This window comes from Vulpes lagopus, chromosome 11 (genome assembly GCF_018345385.1).
Source record: "Vulpes lagopus strain Blue_001 chromosome 11, ASM1834538v1, whole genome shotgun sequence".
NCBI classification, from domain to species: Eukaryota; Metazoa; Chordata; class Mammalia; order Carnivora; family Canidae; genus Vulpes; species Vulpes lagopus.
This window is the reverse complement of record NC_054834.1, coordinates 27,825,700-27,842,564: the sequence shown is the minus strand read 5'-3', so window position 1 is coordinate 27,842,564 and position 16,865 is coordinate 27,825,700. Positions and strand designations below refer to the sequence as shown.

General features: G+C 57.9%; 1 protein-coding gene across 2 annotated transcripts; it reads left to right on the top strand.

Moving 5' to 3' along the window:
* The first annotated feature begins 114 nt into the window (after nucleotides 1-114).
* ARHGAP30 (Rho GTPase activating protein 30) lies at nucleotides 115-16,537 on the top strand. 2 transcript variants are annotated; one of them, XM_041722301.1, is made up of 12 exons: nucleotides 115-604; nucleotides 6,502-6,604; nucleotides 8,597-8,741; nucleotides 9,647-9,729; nucleotides 9,875-9,982; nucleotides 10,550-10,677; nucleotides 11,144-11,315; nucleotides 11,398-11,501; nucleotides 11,579-11,656; nucleotides 12,204-12,581; nucleotides 13,791-14,053; nucleotides 14,146-16,537. In XM_041722301.1, exons 1-12 carry the CDS (start codon nucleotides 508-510, stop codon nucleotides 15,778-15,780), a joined length of 3,294 nt encoding a protein of 1,097 aa, XP_041578235.1. In that variant the 5' UTR covers nucleotides 115-507; the 3' UTR covers nucleotides 15,781-16,537. The 2 variants fall into 2 exon arrangements, with proteins under 2 accessions (XP_041578235.1, XP_041578236.1); XM_041722302.1 differs by having other exon boundaries at nucleotides 587-604; nucleotides 8,601-8,741.
* Nucleotides 16,538-16,865: the final 328 nt, after the last annotated feature.

Here is a 16,865-nt window from a genome sequence, read left to right as displayed (position 1 = left end):
CTCAGACCCCCCAAATTCTGGTCTCGAAGGACCTGCTCAGGTCCCGGGCGCCACCACCCCACCCCGGGGCTCTGACATCACCTTGCCTTGACCAATGAGCGAAGTCCCAGTGATGGGTTGAGGATGTGAATGTCAGCTGCCTCCCCCACCCCGGGCCCTGTGGTTGCAAAGATGCTCTAACAGGAAGCGGGTTTGAGGAGCTGCACAGCTTCCTGCTCCCCCAGGGCTGAGCGGGGCCAGAGGGGCAAGTGCCAGCCTGGGCCACGAGACACAGCTTCTTGCCAGGGTCCGGGCAGCTTCCTCTTCCACGGCTACTTCCGTGTCGCCGGGGCCCCAAAGGCAAGAGCTGCTGCCTGTTGCCCAGGCCACCCTCCACCCCCAGTTCGGAGCCCTGCCCCCCGGGGCCGGGCCAAGCCCAGAGGCCGCCTTGGGATCCTATGGGGGACTGGTAGGGCAAAGGTCTCGGGGGGGCGGAGGTGGCTGGGCCGGGGCCCGGGGGCTCCAGCCATGAAGTCTCGGCAGAAAGGAAAGAAGAAGGGCAGCTCGAAGGAGAGGGTGTTTGGGTGTGACCTGCAGGAGCAGCTCCAGCGTTCGGGCCAGGAGGGTAAGGAGGTGGCTCGGGCTGCTTTGGGGGGGTGGGCATGGAGCTGCTCTCCAGTCCGATCCAGTCGAGGGACAGACACGGTGCCCAGGTGCTCACGGCGACGGGCAGTGGCTTGGGGTCAGCACCCAGGAGGCTGACCGGCAGGCGCGGCAGGAAGTGTGGCTCAGCAGAGAAGCAGGGGAGCCCCCTTGTGTGACTACCTGGGGATGGAGAGGCGGGGGCGGGGGGGGGGGGGATGGAGGATGGAGAGATGAGAAACCGAGATAAGTAGGCAAAAGAGAGGGGTGACCCGACATCTGTGCTGGGGACAGAGAGGGAGGCCGGGGGGACGGCATGGTCAGAGGCGAGTGGCTGAAGGGCCAGTGGATGGTCCTTGGGTCTGAATGAAAGAAGCCAGGGGCAGGGCCCTGGGAGAGTCTGAGGGTGGCACTGGGGAGGGCGGGGGTTTCCTGGTTGGAGGAGGGCGCCCAGTTGCGGGGCTCTGGGCGCTCTGCAGCCTTGCTGGGCCGCAGGGGAGGCCGTGGGGTGGGGTCTCCCTGCCCCTGCGCGGGAGCAACAGGTTCAAGGCCGAGGGCGCGCGGGGGAGAAGCTGCCGAAATGGGGGACGCCCTGAGGCTGGTTGCGGGGTCAGGCCACAGGGTGCAAAGGAGTGGATGTGGACGATCGTGGGGCCTGTCTGCTGCCACCCTGGGGTCCCTGGAGGGGCTGGGAAGCCAGTAGGACCAGGGACAACTCTGCGCTCGCCCTGTCCCAGAGTGGCCTCTCACAAACCTAGCTTGATGGGATTCGAAATTGAAGGCAGGTGTCCTGGTCGCCCAGTCCAGCTTGTTTTTGGCACTTCGAGCTCCTCCCAGAGCCTGGCACGATCCCCCCCCCATCCCACCCCACCCCAATCTGTCATTTCCTCTTTGTCTTCTCCTCTGGGCTGTGGCGCCTGCAGTGGAGGGAGGGTGATGGTGGTTCCCAGCTCATTTCCTGCCCTCGGCCCCGCCCCCTTGGCCCCAAACACCTCCTTCCCCTTTTTCTCCTCCCCCGGAGGCCCCCATCCCCACCGCCCTCTGTTGAGGGAAACCCCGGTCCCGGTCCCGAAGACAGTGTCGAGGCTTGGCTGAGTCTCACCCTGAGTCCTTCACCAGAGATGCCTCTCGAGGTCAAGGGCTCTTGGCCAATGGCCACATGATTCAATGGGGCTAATGTTCTTCTGGTTCCCTGCAAACCCTCAGCTCGGTCTCCTCGCCCTGGTGCGGCCCTCCCCTGCGGCCCCTGCCAGCCCTGGTGGAAACGCACCCCCAGCTGCCCGGCCCCCTCCCCTGTGGCCCCCCGGCCTCTGGCTGCGTTCCCAGCCCGTGAGGGGCACGTCCTCTGAGGGTTGGATGTCCACCTGGCTGCTGGGCCGGCCGGGTCTCAGTGAGCCCTGGAGGAGGAGGAGTCCCTCCTGGCCCCCTCAGAACCATACCTGAGCCCCGGGGCGGGGGGCATGATCTCGGGCCCCAGAGCCACAGTGACCCCCCACCCCACGCCCCCCCACAGACAGGTGGGAAGTGAAAGGACAGAGAGAGCCTGGCGAGCCTCTCCCTTACCCAAGGCTGGCAGAGGAAAGCCCAGACTAGTGGAGATCCGGGTTCCTGCCTACCTCATCCCCCAACCCCGTGCACCCCCCCTTAGCTTGGTTTTCCCCATACTTCTCCCTGCTGGGGGCCCCAGGCGGGTCCCTTCCCTCCCCAGGCGCCACCTGTTCTGGGTTCTTCCTTTCCCTAACCTTTATCTCTTTGCTCCCTTGTTCCAGTTTCTGATTCTCCAGGTCTCTAAATTCTGGGCCCTCCTCCCAGACGCCCCCCCCCCGCCCCCATTCCCTGATGTCTCTTCCCTGACCCCCTCACCCCCGCCCTGCCTCTTAGGGCTCCCATCTCTCCTTCACCCCCCCCCCACCCGTCGTCTCTCTCACAGTATCGCTCCCCTCATCTCCTTGACCCATTTCCTCTGTGGCTCTGATTCCTTAAGGCTCTTGAATATGTTCTTCTTTTTTTTTTGTTTTGTTGTTTTTAGAGAGAGGTAGACAGAGAGGAGAGAGGAAGGGCAGAGGGAGAGAGAGAGAGAGAGAGAGAGAGAGAGAGAGAGACCACACCCAGCGTGGAGACTGACATGGGGCCTGATCTCCTGATCCTGAGATCACGACCTGAGCTGAAATCAAGAGTAGTGTGCTTAGCCGACTGAGCCACCCGGGCGCCCCTCAAATACCTTCTTTAAGGGCCTTTTCAGAGGATACCAAATCAACAGAGAAGGGCAGGATGGAGGAGATCTGGCTTGGTTGCTGCTCACGTGAAAAGAACCTAGGCTTTGGGTGACGGTGGACGATGAGTCAACAGAGTAATGTGGCGGCCGAGAGTTGGGGTGGCATTAGGCCCCTGCGGGGAGAGCAGCAAATGAGGAGGGTCCACCTCACTTCTGCAGTCAGTGCTGGAACCCGAGGGGAGGGGGACCCTGGCAAACGGGCACAAGTCCTGGAAGGAGGGCTGGTGGGGGACCTGCAGAGCCAGGGCTAAGGTGAGGCAAGAGGGGTGACCAGGACACAAAATTCAACAAAACCTTCACTCTCAGGGCCGCACCAGTGCCCTGGGTGCCTGTCCTTTCTTTCTTCCTTCTTTTTCTTTCTCTTTCTTCCTTACTCTCTCAAGTTTATTTATTTTATTAATCCAGACACCCTGTTTGGGGCTCAAACTCATGACTCCCCCATCAAGACTTGCATGCTCTTCCGACTGTGCCAGCAAGGAGCCCCAGTGGCTCTTTCTCAAGGAGGCTCTCACTCCCAAGGTTGTGTGTGTGCACAGTTTGCACTTGCACAGCCCTAGGAGTGGGTGCTTCCTTAAATTCTCCGCCCTCGTGCTTCCCTTGTCTCACCCAAGTCCTGGCTCTGGGGAGCTGGAGCGCAAAGGGTGTGGACACCAGGTCACACGGGGAGGGTTTACAGTAGCGGTTGATGGTTTTTTTGTTTGTTTGTTTGTTTGTTTTAATTTTTATTTATTTATGATAGTCAAAGAGAGAGAGAGAGGCAGAGACATAGGCAGAGGGAGAAGCAGGCTCCATGCACCGGGAGCCCGACGTGGGACTCGATCCCGGGTCTCAGGATCGCGCCCTGGGCCAAAGGCAGGCGCCAAACCGCTGCGCCACCCAGGGATCCCGGTTGATGGGTTTATTAATTATTTCTTCCTTCTGTATTTCCATGTTACTTAATTATTGAATTGCACCAAAAACTTGGGATAGGAGTACGTGGGGAAGCATGTGCACGGGTGTCGGGCCTGTCGTAGGGAGGCACACCAGCTTGCGACAGGTCAGTTTGGGAGAGAAGCACCCATGTGCCCAGCACTGTGCCTTGAGTACTCCGGTCCCCATTTCACGGGTCAGGACACTGAAGGTCGAAGGAGGAACAAGTGCTGGGTGTTACCCACCTGGAGCTGGGCTCCAAACCCACGTGTGCAAAGTTATATTCTCTCTCCCATCCCGGGCCTCCTCCCCTGTTACTAGACTGTAAGCTCCTTAAGGACAAGATCTAACTGTAACCATTTTTTTTTTCTGGTGCCCTCTCTGAGGCCCAGGGTGACCGATTTGGTGTCCCTCACGTTTTCTGACGTGGTGTCTCAGACACGGGAAGCCCTCTAGCACCATGCGTGGAATCCCATCTGCACGAGGCCACATATTTATCCTTCTAGAGCCTTCCCTGCCTTAGATCCTTGGCTCCATAAATACCTGGCTTCACCCCAACCTTCACTGTCACCTTATAGATCTAGAATGAGAAATACACTCCTCCGCCTGGTACCTAGGACCCTTCACAAACCAGGCCCCCGCGCCCCCGGCCTCAGCTCCAATTTCCCGACAAACCCTCTGATCCAGCTTTTTGCGACCCCTGAGCAAACCGTGGTACCACACCTCACGTTATGCCCCTGCCTGGAGATACCCTTCCCTCTGCTGCCCGCTGGTAAACTCCGGGGACCCATCAGAACACACCTCAAGCATCGCCTCCACTTCTGCCCTCCCCCCCCCCCCCCCCCCCCCCGCTTCCACCTGTATCGTGGGACTCGCTGTGCTTTGTCATCACTCGTTTCTTTGGTGTCTGCACCTCGGACAATAGTTCCATTTTCTGCAGCCTCTAGCACCGTGTGCCCAATAACGGTTTATTTATGACTCAACTGAGTCACCCGTCACTTAGGAGGCTCGGTGACATCCCTTGGAGATTGAAATAGAGAATATGGCCTGAGAAAAATACTAAGTTTGGTTCACCAGAGAAATCCCTCTCTCGTGTCAACGTCAGAAAGAGCTGTTTCTCTTCAGCCTTCAATTTCTTTTTTTTTTTTTCCTAATGGGCTTTATGAGTTCTACCTGGTTATGGTGATCTTGCTTGAGTCACCAGGAAGTGAAAAGCCCGCATCTAGAAACCATATGGCATCACCTGATGAGCATTTCTGGGTACTGATCTTACCCCCTCCTATTTCCCCTTCAACCCCATTCCTTCGGTCATTTTATTCTTAGCTTTTTGTAAAATTTTGGGATTTGGAGACCGGCTCCAGGTGGGTAACACCGGGCACTTGTTACTCCTTTGACCTTCAGCGTCCTGACCTGTGAAATGGGCACCGGGGGATCCCTGGGTGGCTCAGCAGTTTGGCACCTGCCTTTGGCCCAGGGCATGATCCCGGGGTCCCCGGATCGAGTCCCACGTCGGGCTCCTTCATGGAGCCTGCTTCTCCCTCTGCCTGTGTCTCTGCCTCTCTCTCTCTCTCTCTCTCTCTCTCTCTCAATCTGTCTCTCATGAATAAATAAATAAAATCAAAAAAGAAGAAGAAGAAGAAGAAGAAGAAGAAGAAGAAGAAGAAGAAGAAGAAGAAAGAAAGAAAGAAAGAAAGAAAGAAAGAAAGAAAGAAAGAAAGAAAGAAAGAAAGAAAAAGAAAGAAAGAGGAACCGGAGTACCCAGGGCACAGTGCTGGGCACATGGGTGCTTCTCTCCCGAACTGACCCGTCACAAGCTGGTGTGCCTCCCTACGACAGGCCGGACGCCCGTGCACCTGCCACCGGAGGGGTGCTTCCCAGTGTTCCCAGTACTCCCTGTCCACACTGCCCCGTGGGGATCAGGACAACTAATGCTCCTTCATCTTGTATCGAGCATTCAATGAATGTACTTTCCAGACCTGTCCTACTCTGAGTGCCCTTCCAACCGGACCGCTGCCCCTTGGAAAATCCTGGGGTAGCAACTAGTCGACTTGCAGTTCGAAGGAGGCAGAACTGGGGCCCCGGGCGGCTCAGCGGTGGAGCGTCTGCCTTCGGCCCAGGACTGACCCCGGGGTCCTGGGATCGAGTCCCGCATCGGGCTCCCTGCAAGGAGCCTGCTTCTCCCTCTGCCTGTGTCTCTCATGAATAAATAAATAAAATCATTTAAAAAAAAAAAAAAAGAAGGAGGGCAGAACTTGCTAACAGGCCAGGGCAGGCTGGGGAGGCAGTTGCTCTCCCTCCCTTGGGGGGTTTATGCAGAGGCTGTGGCCCCCTCGGGCAGAGAGATTGGGAGGCTGGAGCTGAATCCCTCTAACAAGTTTTTATTCATGAGCTGGTTCCCCAAACCCCTTCCCTGATACTACCATTTCTCAGATCCCTGTGGTCTCTGACCTCCCAGACCTGATTTCTCTCTCTCTCCTTTTAAGATTTTATTTATTTATTTGAGAGAGAGAGAGAGAGCATGAGCAGGGGAGGGGCAGAGGGAGGGGGCGAAGCAGGCTCCCCCTTGAGCAGGGACCCCACTTGGGCTGCATCCCTGGACCCTGACATCATGACCTGAGCTGAAGGCAGACGCTTCCCCGACTGAGCCCCCCAGCGCCCCGCCGACTTCTCTTTCTCTGGCCCCTCTGTGCCCCTAGTCCCGCAGGTGCTGAAGAGCTGCGCAGAGTTTGTGGAGGAGTATGGGGTGGTGGATGGCATCTACCGCCTCTCGGGGGTCTCTTCCAACATCCAGAAGCTCCGGTGAGTCAGGCAGTGAGGGGGCTCCATGGGCCAGGAGGCCAGGGAGCCAGAGGCCCAAGGGGAAGGCGGGAGAAGGAAACATGGGTGCTGGGTGCCAAGGGAGGAGCTCCGGAGTGTCCTCAGGGAAGGCTGAGCCCATGCACCCCGTTCCCACAGGCTAGCAGGCGTGTGTGTACACACATGTCTCCACGCCCGCAAACAACCACCCAGCTTAAAAAATGTTGATGGTAATTCACATACCATAAAACTCACTATTTGAAAATATACAATCCACAATCCAGTGATTTCTTTTTAAAGTATATTCACAAGGCCATGCCACGGCCACCACTATCTGATTCCAGAACTTTTCATCAACCCCGAAACATTTCTCCAAAAAAAAAACAAAAAAAAGAAAAAGAAAAGAAACATTTCTCCTTTCCCTCAGCCTCTTGCAACCGCTGGTCTACTTTCTATCGCTATGAATTTGCCTATTCTGTGTATTTCTTACACACGGAATCAGAGAATTGTAACCTTTTGTGTCTGGCTTTTCCACTTAGCAAGTTTTCAAGGTTCGTGCATGTTGTCACACTGGCTAGTACTTCACCTATTTGTGTGGCTGAATAATATTCTATTGTATGGCTTCACCATATTTTGTTGATCCATCCATCAGTTGACGGACATTTGGGGTGTTTCCACCCCTTAGCTACTATGAGTGACGCTGGTGTGAACATTCATGTACAAGTGTTCACGTGGACACATGCTTTCAGTTCCCCTGAGGACATGGCTGGGCGTGGAGCTGCTGGGTCACACGGTTACTCTAAGGTTGGGCTTTTTTTTTTTTTTTTTAAAGATTTTATTTATTTATTAGAGACACAGAGAGAGAGAGAGACGCAGAGGGAGAAGTAGGCTCCATGCAGGGAGCCCGATGTGGGACTCGATCCTGGGTCTCCAGGATCACGCCCTGGGCTGAAGGTTGGGTTTTTTAAGGAACGGCCAGGCTGCTTTCCCTGGCGGTGCATCTTTTCCTATCCACCCCCAGCAGCGATGCATGAGGGTTCTCATTTCTCCACATCTGCCAACACGCGTTCCTGTGTGTCCTTTGAATAACAGCCACCCTAGTGGGTGTGAAGGGCTACTTCACCTGTATTTGCATTTCCCTAACAGCTAACCACATCCAACACCTTCCTGTGTGCATATTACTCATTTGTATATCTTCTTTGGAGAAATTTCTATTCAAATCCCTTGCTCGTTTCTTTTTTTTTTTTAAATTTTTATTTATTTATGATAGTCACACACACACAGAGAGAGAGAGAGAGAGAGGCAGAGACACAGGCAGAGGGAGAAGCAGGCTCCACGCAGGGAGCCCGACTTGGGACTCGACCCCAGGGTCCTGGGGTCACGACCTGAGCGGAAGGCTAAAGCTCAGCCACTGAGCCCCCCGGGGGTCCCAACACTTATCAAATCTATGATTCACAAATATTTTCTCCCATTCCGCGGGGTGTCTCGCTTTCTTGGCAGTGCCCTCTGACACACACACAAGTTTGTCATTCGATGTTCGGTGTATCTATTTTTTCTTTGGCTGCTTGTGCTTTTGGTGTCTTATCTACGCAACTGTTGCCTGATCCAAGGTCAGGGAGATTGACATTTGTATTTCCTTCCAAGAGTTACACTCCTCCATCTTTACACATTCCCAGAAACACATCTACGTCCATGTCTCCACTTGTATTGACTCCGACGGACCCGAACCTTGCCACCCACACCCACAGCTATACCGCTGACATGGATCCCCGTTGGTGCACAGCCCACCTCCCTATCCACCCCCCACCCCCTGCCCGCTCTACCCAGTGGCATGTCCATCCGCGCTCACTGCCTCGTGTATGCACACACACCCCCACATCCTCCTTCCAGGCCCATGCACGTCAACCCTCCACCCTGCCCGGGCCCCTGTGCACGGCTCCCAGGCCTCCCAGCTTCCCCCCTCCCACCACTCCTGACCACTCTGCACCTCCCCAGGCAGGAGTTTGAGGCAGAGCGGAAGCCAGACCTGCGGAAAGACGTTTACCTCCAGGACATTCACTGTGTCTCCTCCTTGTGCAAGGCCTACTTCAGAGAACTGCCCGACCCTCTGCTCACGTACCGGCTCTATGACAAGTTTGCTGTGAGTTGACAGGCAGGGGGGTGGAAGGCGAGGCTGAGGGGTGACTGCTCTGGTTTTGACATCCCAAGTGCGTCCAGCGCCAGATGGTGTCCTAGTGACCCTGAATGACCGAGACCACATGAGAATGAAAAGACCCCTCCCTGCAAGTGCCCCCTGCCCGCGGTCACCCCCCCCCCCCCCCCCCCCCCCGCCCGTCCTGCCTCTTCCCTCTGCCCTTCCTCCTTTCCTTAGGGCCTGCAGATCACACACGGTGCAGGGGGAGACCAGGGAAAGTAGAACCCAGAGGGAGAGCAGAGGGCCCCTGGAAATCACCTAGACCAGAGCTTCCCCACATTTAAGAGAATGAGAGCCCTTCTCGGAAGTCACAGCTTTTTCAGGCATGCCCCTCTGTGAGCCGGTTGTAGGCTGCACATCTTTTGAATAAGAAGATATGTGACAAAAATGCTATCTTGAATTCAGTAACATTTTAAAAATAAGTTGCATTTTATTGAGCGGAATGGCATTTAGAAATCCAGGGCAGCAGCCCCCGCCATTAGGCCCACGCAGGCTAGACTGGGTGGGCTTAGGCCTTCCGGGGCTCCTGGGAGTAACTCCCCAGCTCCTGGAGCACCCACAGGGAGGCGCCCCTAAGGTGTTCTTGTGCTGAGGATGCTAAGGTGGAGTGGCAGCAAGTCGTTCAAGGTCACAAAGCTATTAAGTGGCCGAGCCAAGACCCAGCTGCAGGTCTGCACCCCGAAGTGTGAGCAATGCTTACTCAGTCTGTCGGCGCACCTCGAAAGATCTGCGTTGTGGGACTGTGGGCAGCACAGAATTGTTTCTGAGAGTCAGGCTCAGGCTCCCAGGAGTGAGCAGGGGCAGTGCTGGCTGCTCACAGACTTGGTTCTTGAACCCTTCCTCCCCAACAGGACGCGGTGGGAGTGCAGCTGGAGCCTGAGCGCCTGGTCAAGATCCTAGAGGTGCTTCGAGAACTCCCTGTCCCAAACTATAGGTGTGCACCCCACTCCGAGTCCCGACCACCCACACACACAGCCCTGGGGCCTTGACTGGTCCCTTCTGGCTCCCAGACCTTAATCCCACCTCCTCCAGGGTGTTGCATGTGTGACCCCTGGCCCCTGACACCCCCTTTTCTGCAGGACCCTGGAGTTCCTCATGCGGCACCTGGTGCACATGGCCTCGTTCAGCGCTCAGACCAACATGCACGCCCGCAACCTGGCCATTGTGTGGGCTCCCAACCTGCTGAGGTGGGCGCACGTGGGAGCAGGGTGTGGGGATCCTGGCGGGGAGCCTAGCCCCCCGAGGCCGCTCCGGGAATGGGTGTGGCTGCATGGGTGCACGGAGAGGGGTGTGGGGTCCCACGGAGCCCAGGGAGAAAGAGGAAGGTTCCGAATTGCATTGAGCGGGATGGGGTTTACTTGCTGGACACGAGGCCTGTGCTTCTCACACTGTGTCACCGAGCTCAGGGGCTGGAACAGGAAGTATTGAATGTTTGCGGAGCACACATCTTGCGGCCTCATGGAGAGCTGGCCGGCATGCCAGTCCCTGTGGTGCAAGGCAGGCCTCGAGAAGCCCCGCTATTCGTTATAACAAGGCATTCTCGTGTGCAAAGGAAGTAGAGATGAATTCTGAGGTGGGTGTCCAAGAGGGCTTCCTGGAGGAAGTGGCATTTGAGAGACTTGCATCATGCTTGCAGTTTAAGAGGTGGAGATGAGGTTAAGGGTGTGCAGGGGAAAGGGTGTGGGGTGTTTTGGGGAGACTTCAGGTGGGGAAGAGTGCTGGCCCTGGAAGGGAATAACTCTTCATCTGCACAGGTCTAAGGACATAGAGGCCTCGGGCTTCAATGGGACGGCGGCCTTCATGGAGGTGCGTGTGCAGTCCATCGTGGTCGAGTTCATCCTCACGCACGTGGACCAGCTCTTTGGGGGTGCTTCTCTCTCCGGTCAGTGTCCCTCCCACCCACCACCCCACCACACTCTCTGGGGAATCACGAGGGCCTCAGAGATCACCTAGTTCAGCCTCCGTGTTTTGCAGCTGAGAACTGGGTCTCATAGAGGGATGATGCTTGTGGTCACGCAGAGGAGGCGCTGGGGAGGTGACGGTGTGGTCCACGCTTGAGCAGACCCCTCCTGCACAGCTTGACCTTCTAATCACCATCCCGGTTCTTGGGGCTACAGACTGGTCATTCCCACCTGAGCCCACCGGGCCAGTGCCCTGGGATCTCCTGGCCCCTGTCTCTGAGGATTCCCTCTTGAGGAGCCAGACACGGAGGGTCTGTCTCCAAAGGCCTCTGAGTGGATTCCTAGCCTGGTAGTTACTGGGGAGTGGGAGGGCGCCATGAGGAGCTGAGAAACTGAAGCCCTCTCTCCTCTCTGTTCTTGGCTCGCCCATTCTTCTTATCTTCCTAGGTGGTGAGATGGAAAGTGGATGGCGGTCACTTCCAGGGGCCCGGGCGTCAGGCAGCCCCGAGGACCTTATGCCCAGGTCCCTACCCTACCACCTGCCTAGTGTCCTGCAGGCTGGCGATGGGCCCCCACAGATACGGCCCTACCACACTATCATCGAAATTGGAGACCACAAGTAAGGCCTCCTTCCTGGGGCCCTCCTCCCTTGCGCTGACCCCACCAGGCTCCAATCCTAAGGATTTCTCTATTCCCTCCAGGAGAAAGGGGTCTTTGAAGGTCAGGAAGTGGAGATCTATCTTCAATCTGGGTCGCTCTGGCCACGAGACCAAGCGTAAACTCCCACGGGGGGCCGAGGACAGAGGTAGGTCTGGGGAGAGGCGAGAGCTCTGCTGAAGGCGAGCGGGCCCTGGCTCTACAAACATCCTCTGTGTCTTGCAGAGGACAAGTCCGAGAAGGGGACGCTGCGGCCAGCCAAGAGCATGGACTCACTGAGCGCGGCAGCCGGGGTCAGTGATGGTGAGTATGCGCCTGCACGTGGTGTGTGTTTACACGCATGCACAGGCCGGTGCACGCCTGTGTGCAAGTGTGTGTGTGAACGGGTCTGCCAAGGAATAACAGGATTATGGGTGAGCCCGTTGTGTATGCATTCCTGCGTGTCTGTGTGTCTGTACGTGTGGCCAAGTGTGCTCGCTGACTGCAAACACAGGGCACGGGTGCCCACTGGACGCCGGCCATTGTACCAGGTAGGCTGGGTTTAGTGAGTTTATCATCTGATCAATGGGTTTGGTGTGTTCCCAGGAGGTCCGCAGGGGTGGGGGTGGGGGTGGGGGTGTTGGGGAGGCGCTGGCACTGTGGTGGCCGAACCTGCAGGGAGGGAGGGCCCCCCCCAGTAACCGTAGGGGTAGCCCTGGCCGTGGGGCGCTGGCCGGAGTGGTCCGGGGAAGTCCGGCTGGTGCCCCCAGGCCGTCCTGGCTGTCGGGCTTGGGGGGGGGGGTCATGCAGAGCCTTCCGGAGGCGCCCAGGCCCTGGCAGCTGAGGCTGCTGCCCGTCCCTCTCCCCCCAGAGCCGGAGGGGCTGGCGGGACCCAGCAGTCTGCGGCCCGGCCCGCTGCAGCCGGACGGCCTGGAGAAGGACCCAGCGGGAGCTGCGGAGGGCGCGCAGGAGCCGGAGGCCGAGGCGCCGGCCGGCCCCAGCTCCGAGCCGGGCACTCCACGGGCCGGCCGGTCAGGGATGCGCGCCGGGGGCGGCAGCCGCGCGGAGCGCTGTGCGGGCGTGCACATCTCGGACCCCTACAATGTCAACCTGCCACTACACATCACCTCCATCCTCAGCGTGCCCCCGAACATCATCTCCAATGTCTCCTTGGCCCGGCTCACCCGCGGCCTTGAGTGCCCCGCCCTCCAGCCCCGGCCGAGCCCCGCCTCCAGTCCCGGCCCCCCAGGTGAGGACCGCGGGACTTCCCAGCACTGGAAGAAGGGACCAGAACTCGGATGTGAGGGGCCTGTCCTGTCCTCAGGCCTGGGCTCTGGGTGCTTGCTACCTTCCACGGCCTCCTGGATTCCAGGGTGGGGGGTCCAGCAACACGATCAGGTGCTGTGGAACTCCTGGAGAGGACCTTGGCCTCCTTCCTGTCGCTGATACACCCAGGAATGGGAGTCTGTGCCGCACGAATACAGGAGGGACCTTAAGTTCGAGGCGGGGACGTGTGATAGATGATGATGATGGGAACACAACAGCAGGAACACCAGCAGGTGACACTGGAGGGTTACCATGTGCCCAGAGCTGTGTTAGGAACTTTGTGGGCATCAGCTCATTTCATTCTCCTGTAATCTTTTTTTTTTTTTTTTTAATTTTATTTATTTATTCATGAGACACAGAGAGAGAGAGAGAGAGAGAGAGAGAGAGGCAGAGATCCAGGCAGAGGGAGAAGCAGGCTCCCTGTGAGGAGCCCGATGCGGGACCCAATCCCAGGACCTCGGGGTCACGCCGAGTGGAAGGCAGACACTCAGCCACTGAGCCCCCGGGGCGCCCCATTCTCTCATAATCCTATGACACGGTTATTGTTGCTTATGTTACAGCAGCGGAAACTGAGACCCAGGTTAAGCTATTTGCTGTTGATTTAAGTCGGAGGGAGCAGAGCTGGGACCTCGGACACATATAGGTCTTGCTTTCCTCATATTTAAAGTGAGGATAGGGACACCTGGGGGCTCAGTGGGTGAGCGTCTGCCTTGGGTCCAGGGAGTGACCCCGGGGTCCAGGATCCAGTCCCGCATGGGGCTCCCTGCATGGAGCCTGCTTCTCCCTCTATGTCTCTGCCTCTGTGTGGCTCTCGTGAATAAATGAATAAAACTTCTAACAAAAAAACAAATGAGGATAAATACTCTACGTTATGTAGTTGTTTTATGGAGAAAACTACAATAATGCATTGCGATATGCACAGCATGGGGCCCGGCCCTGGTGGGAGCTTGGCCAAGGTCAAGGTAGCTTGAAGCCAGTAGTCAGGGATACGGTTCTGAGAGGATCAGCCACGTGGAGCACCCAGGCTGGGAGCGCTGGGCCTGTACGGTAGCAGTGTTAGCAAGAGCCACATTGGACAGGGTGGGGGCTGCTCTTGACCTCTGAGCTCCTGAGACTGCCTTTCTCCCAACAGATGAGAAGTTGGAGGCAAGTTCAGCCGCAGGTCCCCCGGCTGACTGTGGCCCAGAGGATGTGGCTCCTGTGCTGGAGGACTGCCTGTCCCAGGAGGTGCAGGACTCCTTCTCCTTCCTAGAGGACTCAAGCGGCTCGGAGCCAGAGTGGGTGGGGGTGGAGGATGGGGAGGTAGCCAAGTCAAGAAGAGCAGAAGCAGCCTTCCCTGGGGAGGATGACCCTGGGATGGGCTACCTGGAGGAGCTCCTGGGAGTTGGGCCTCAGGTAAGGGGGAGCTGCGCTGGGTGCGGGGGTGGTAAGGAGGGCAGAGGGTGGACAGGGCCACCTGGTCCTGAGCCACAGTGCTATGCCTACAGGTGGAGGAGTTCTCTGTGGAGCCGCCCCTGGATGACCTGTCTCTGGATGAGGCGCAGTTTGTCCTGGCTCCCAGCTGCTGTTCCTCAGACTCTGCCGGCCCCAGGCCTGATGGACAGGAAGAAAACGAGGAGGAAGTCTTCCTGAGTGCCTACGATGACCTAAGTCCCCTTCTGTCGCCCAAACGCCCAACCTGGAAGGGTCCGGAAAGTCTGGAGGATGACACAGCGGGGTGCGGGAGACAGGGGCCTCCAGGGCAGGCTGAGGGAGAGCAGGCATGCTGTGAGGTTGGCGAGGACAAGGAGGCTGAGCCTGAAAGCACAGGGGACCTCAGGGAGGAGGCTGAGGGCAGTCCGGAGAGTGAGGTGGAGGACAGAGAGATAGGTCAGGAGGGAGGCAAGCCTGAGGGAAGCCAAGAGACGAGGGTCAGTTTGAGAGAAGGGGGTGGGGAGGAGACAGAGGCCAAGGGAGAGGAGTCCAACGGTCAGCAGGAGGATGAGAGTGTGGAGGAGGCTAAGGGTGTGGAGGGAATAGGAGGAGAGCAGGGCAAAGACAAGGAGACGGAAAGGAAGACTGAGAGAGAGGAGGAGGCTGAGGAAGGAGAGGAAGGCCAGGTACAAGCAAGAAGCGACTCAGAGTGCAGGGCCCAGGAAAACCCAGTCGCTGAGGAGAGCCGGGAAGCTGTGCACAAACAGGAGGCTGAAGGAGGCAGAGAGGATGAGGCTGAAGGACAGAAGGGGCAGAAGGACCAAGAGGCAAGAGAAGATCAAGGAGATGCTGACGATGGCAGAAGCCCAGAAGCGGCAGCTGGAGGAGGGGCGGGGGCGGTCAGCATGGACGGGGAGAGCAGGGATGGGGAGCCCGAGAGGTACCAGAGGGCCGGAGGTGACCATTTAGGGGACTCCCTTCCTGAAGGGTCCCACGTAGAGTCCCTGGAGGTTGACAGTGCCAGCGAGGAATGTTCCCCATGCTCTGAGGCCAAACGGGCAGCCCCAGAGCCGCCCCAGCCAGAGGAGGCGGAGCCTGAGGGGCAGCCCAGTCCAGACGGCTGCAGCCTGTGCCCGGGTCCTCTGGGCTCAGCTAGCGGAGTGGGCATGCGCCTGGCTTCCACCCTGGTTCAGGTCCACCAGGTCCGCTCTGTGCCTGTGGTGCCGCCCAAACCGCAATTTGCCAAGATGCCTAGTGCGATGTGTAGCAAGATCCACGTGGCACCTGCAAACCCATGCCCGAGGCCTGGTCGGCTTGATGGGACTCCCGGGGAAAGGGCTTGGGGGTCCCGAGCCTCCCGTTCCTCCTGGAGGAATGGGGGCAGTCTTTCTTTTGATGCTGCTGTGGCCCTGGCCCGGGACCGCCAGAGGACTGAGGCTCAGGGCATTCGGCGGACCCAGACCTGTACTGGGGGTGGGGACTACAGCCTCACCCCCAGAACCTCCCCCTGTAGTATGATCCCTGCCTATTCTCCTCGGCCGCTTAGTTGCCTGGAGCTCCCCCCTGAAGACACAGAAGGGTCTGGACACCGGAGTCGGCATAGTCTGCCCCCAAGGGAACCCCAGTCCCCCGACCCGCTTCTGTCCCCACAGCGCCGATCATACGCATTTGAAACACAGGCTAACCCTGGGAGAGGTGAGGGACTGTGAGCAGGACCACAGGCAAACAGGAAGTTGTCTCTGGTCCCCAGGGTCCCAGACCAGCTGTGTCTTCTGCAGCCTGAGCAGCTGTAGCGCCCAACGCTATGGGCCTCCAGCTTCTCTTTTTGACTATGGGAAGCGCTGCCTCCGTAGGTTTACCTGAGTTTGTCTCAGACACAAAGCACTTAGCCCTTAGGATGTTCCCAAGAAAGTCAACCAACATCCTGTTACCAGGGAGTGGGGTCACTGGTCAAAGGGAGTGAAGCGTAGGCAGGGTACTTGGAGGACTCTCAGTGAAGAATGGAGAGGGGTCTCCAGGAAGGTTCGGGCCCTCCTCTGAAGCTGCACACCTCCCTTCCTGGAAGCCTAGGGTACGGGGGTCGGGGGGACAGGGCCGGCTCGGAGCCTGTCACACACGAACGCTTGTGAGTGGCCCGTCCTAATTCTTCTCTTGGATACCTCCTGACCCTCTTAGCTGCAGATTAAGAGAAACGTGTCTGGGAGCTCGTTGAGGGTCTCAAAGTAGGGACCGGCTCCCCTCGCGGCATCCCTACCCTCGGCCTCCAGCCACCTTTGGGAAGAGAGGTCTTGCGCGGATTTCCCCCCGCTTCTCCTTTTTTCCTTTGGAGCGACTTCCTATTTCGGGGAAGGGCAATGACAAACTCAGGCCCCGGGACCGCTTGTCCCACAGACAGGGGGGCCGCGGGCTCCGTTCCAGGAAGAAGCGACCTCTCCGAACAATAAACGTAGTACTGTTACACGTTCACGGATCGTCCTTCTTCGTCTTGGGTGACAGAGGTCGCATTTTCACGTTTGGCCAAATGCCTTTGTGCCGTTGTGGTTTGGGTGCTCGGCCCCAGCTGTCGTCCTGGAGACCTGGGGCTAGAGACCAGAGCTGGGGTCACTGCGCTCAGGAAATGGGGAAGAGAAACCTCGGTTGACATAGCGCTCTTATCTAGCCCTAAAGGCCAGGTGCTCTACCAGCAAGGGGCCCGTGCCCTCGGTTTTAGCAGGTGCACGCGAACACCTGTAAGGTGAGTCCTGCTATCTCCGCGTCACAGATGGGAGGTCTGCAAACTGAGGTCAGTTAGGGA

Coding starts and splice junctions, on each gene's coding strand:
- ARHGAP30 (XM_041722301.1), top strand. CDS start 508: ATGAAGTCTCGGCAGAAAGGAAAGAAGAAGGGCAGCTCGAAGGAGAGG. Junction 6,605..8,596: donor TCCAACATCCAGAAGCTCCG/GTGAGTCAGGCA, acceptor GCACCTCCCCAG/GCAGGAGTTTGAGGCAGAGC. Junction 12,582..13,790: donor CTCCAGTCCCGGCCCCCCAG/GTGAGGACCGCG, acceptor TTCTCCCAACAG/ATGAGAAGTTGGAGGCAAGT.